The 2,802-nt window shown below is 34.9% G+C and overlaps 1 protein-coding gene across 1 annotated transcript; it reads left to right on the forward strand.

Annotated features, from left to right (window-relative positions):
* Nucleotides 1-306: 306 nt before the first annotated feature.
* IFNE (interferon epsilon) lies at nt 307-1,786 on the forward strand. Its single transcript, XM_025360158.1, has one exon. It carries the CDS (start codon nt 921-923, stop codon nt 1,500-1,502), a length of 582 nt encoding a protein of 193 aa, XP_025215943.1. The 5' UTR covers nt 307-920; the 3' UTR covers nt 1,503-1,786.
* Nucleotides 1,787-2,802: the final 1,016 nt, after the last annotated feature.

A 2,802-nucleotide genomic window follows, 5' to 3' on the forward strand; every position in this document is an offset into this window, starting at 1 on the left:
TTAGAATATGGGTATTTGTAATTCAGAGGACATTGTTAATGTAGAGATGTTCACATTAGTTTACCAGAGTTATCACTATTCTAGGGAATATACACTAACCAAATGCCCCCAGTCTCTCTTCACATATAATTTTGTCATCTATAATGGATACATATCATTTAATTATATGGATGTACCAACATATATGTAATCATTTGCCTGTTGTTGAACCTATAGGTTGTTTCTAATATTCTGCCATTGCAATAATATTATAACAACATTCTTTGCTATTTTTTTCACATTGCTTCTATAGGCTAGAATCTTAGATATTAAACTGATAGGATAAGATATAAAATAATTTAAGATTGCTGATGTATGTTTTAAAGTTAATTTGCTCAAGCATTTGTGAAAATTTACAGTTCTAGTTGAGGTTTTAAATTTAGTCGTTTGTAGGTATTTTAAGTTTTGCCTCTGAATTCCTTATAAGTGCTGCTAAGCCTTTGTTAAGTTTTACTCCATGAAAGACTATTACTGAAAAAAACTTAATCTCAATAAAAGAACTTTAATAAGCTTGACTAAATATTTAGAAAGCACATTGTGTTCAGTGAAACTTTGTATATAATGAATAGAATAATAAAAGATTATATTGGCTGACTAGTCTGTAATTGCCTCGAGGAAAGCATACAATGAATAAGTTATTTTGGTTACTTCCTCAAAATAGCCAACACAATAGGGAAATGGAGAAAATGTACTCTGAGCACCATGAAAAGGGAACCTGAAAATCTAATGTGTAAACTTGCAGAAATGACATTAGAAAATAAACCAACAAAAGAGAACACTCTCCAAAATAATCTGAGATGCACAAAAGGCAAACATTCATTCACTAGAGTTGGAATTTCCCTAAGTCTATGCTGAGATAAGTAGCATATTTGACCTTCACCATGATTATCAAGCACTTCTTTGAAATTGTGTTGGTGCTGCTGGCCTCTACCACTGTCTTCTCTCTAGATTTGAAACTGATTCTCTTCCAGCAAAAAAGAGTGAATCAAGAAAGTTTAAAACTCTTGAATAAGTTGCAAACCTCATCAATTCACCTGTGTCTACAACACAGGAAAAACTTTCTGCTTCCTCAGAAGTCTTTGAGTCCTCAGCAGTACCAAAAAGGACATACTCTGGCCATTCTCCATGAGATGCTTCAGCAGATCTTCAGCCTCTTCAGGGCAAATATTTCTCTGGATGGTTGGGAGGAAAATCACGTGGAGAAATTCCTAATTCAACTTCATCAACAGCTAGAATACCTAGAAGCACTCATGGGACTGGAAGCAGAGAAGCTAAGTGGTACTTTGGGTAGTGATAACCTTAGATTACAAGTTAAAATGTACTTCCGAAGGATCCATGATTACCTGGAAAACCAGGACTACAGCAGCTGTGCCTGGGCCATTGTCCAAGTAGAAATCAACCGATGTCTTTTCTTTGTGTTCAGTCTCACAGAAAAGCTGAGCAAACAAGGAACAGACCCTTGAACGACATGAAACAAGAGCTTACTACAGAGTTGTAGAAGCCCAAGGTAGGTGGAGGAACTAGAGGACTTCTCCAAACATGATTATTTCTGTTCTTCATAGAATAGTAATATAATTTATAGTACAATCACACTGTTTTGATTTTGTATATATATATTTATCTGTGTTTTAAGATTGTGCATATTGACCACAATTGTTTTTATTTTGTAATGTGGCTTTATATATTCTATCCATTTTAAATTGTTTATAAGTCAAAATAAATTCATTGATATGGTTGATTCTTCAAATGTGTGTATTTTCATGCAGGCTGGCTGGGTAGATACAATGAAATATGCCACTAATGTAAAAATACTTTCCTTAACATAGAACTCCATTGCAATGATTGGCTTATTTGCCAGAAATTGCTAGAGACAATGGGAAATACTGGGAATAATTTGCAGTATAAGATTTGAAAATACTATTACACAGTGAATATTTACATTACAGGAGACACAATAGAAATATGGTGAAAGGACATGAGCAGTTTGCAGAGAAAAAAAAGACATTAAAAGAGGTTCAATCTCACTCATGATAATAAAAATACAAATTAAATAGCATGCATGCCATTTATAGTACAATCACTATGGAGGCAATTTGGTGATATCTATCAAAATTATAGATGCATGTAAACTTTCATCTATAAATTCTAGGCCTGGAAATGTGTCCTATAAAAATACTTGCCTATGGCCGGGTGTGGTGGCTCATGCCTGTAATCCCAACACTTTGGGAGGCCAAGGAGGGTGGATCACAAGGTCAGGAGTTCGAGATCAGCCTGGCCAACATGGTGAAACCCCGTCTCTACCAAAAATACAAAAATTAGCCAGGCATGGTGGTGGGCACCTGTAATCCCAGCTACCTGGGAGGCGCAGGTTGCAGTGAGCTGCGATCATGCCACTGCACTCCAGCCTGGGTGACAGAGCGAGACTCTATCTCAAAAAAAAAAAAAGAAAAAAACCCAAAACTTGCCCATGTGTGATATAACTTACAAACAACATTATTCTCTGCAGTACTATTAGTAATACCAAAAGACAAGAAACCATCTCAATTTTCCTAATTAGAGACAGTTGAGGCATATTCATATAAAGGAACACTATTCAGCTGGAGAAACAAATGAGAGGATATTTCTTTTTGAAAAAGTTGAAAATAGGTGAGATACAGAGCAGTGTAAATAGAATGCTACATTTGGGGTGAAAATGTTAAATAAAATTTATGTTTGTCCTTACTGTATGTAAATAAAGAATAAGAAATAAATTATAATGATTAC

Source organism: Theropithecus gelada, chromosome 15 (genome assembly GCF_003255815.1).
Source record: "Theropithecus gelada isolate Dixy chromosome 15, Tgel_1.0, whole genome shotgun sequence".
Classification (NCBI taxonomy): domain Eukaryota; kingdom Metazoa; phylum Chordata; class Mammalia; order Primates; family Cercopithecidae; genus Theropithecus; species Theropithecus gelada.

Bases quoted from the DNA above. Each gene is read 5' to 3' on its own strand.
- IFNE (XM_025360158.1), top strand. From the start codon at position 921: ATGATTATCAAGCACTTCTTTGAAATTGTGTTGGTGCTGCTGGCCTCT.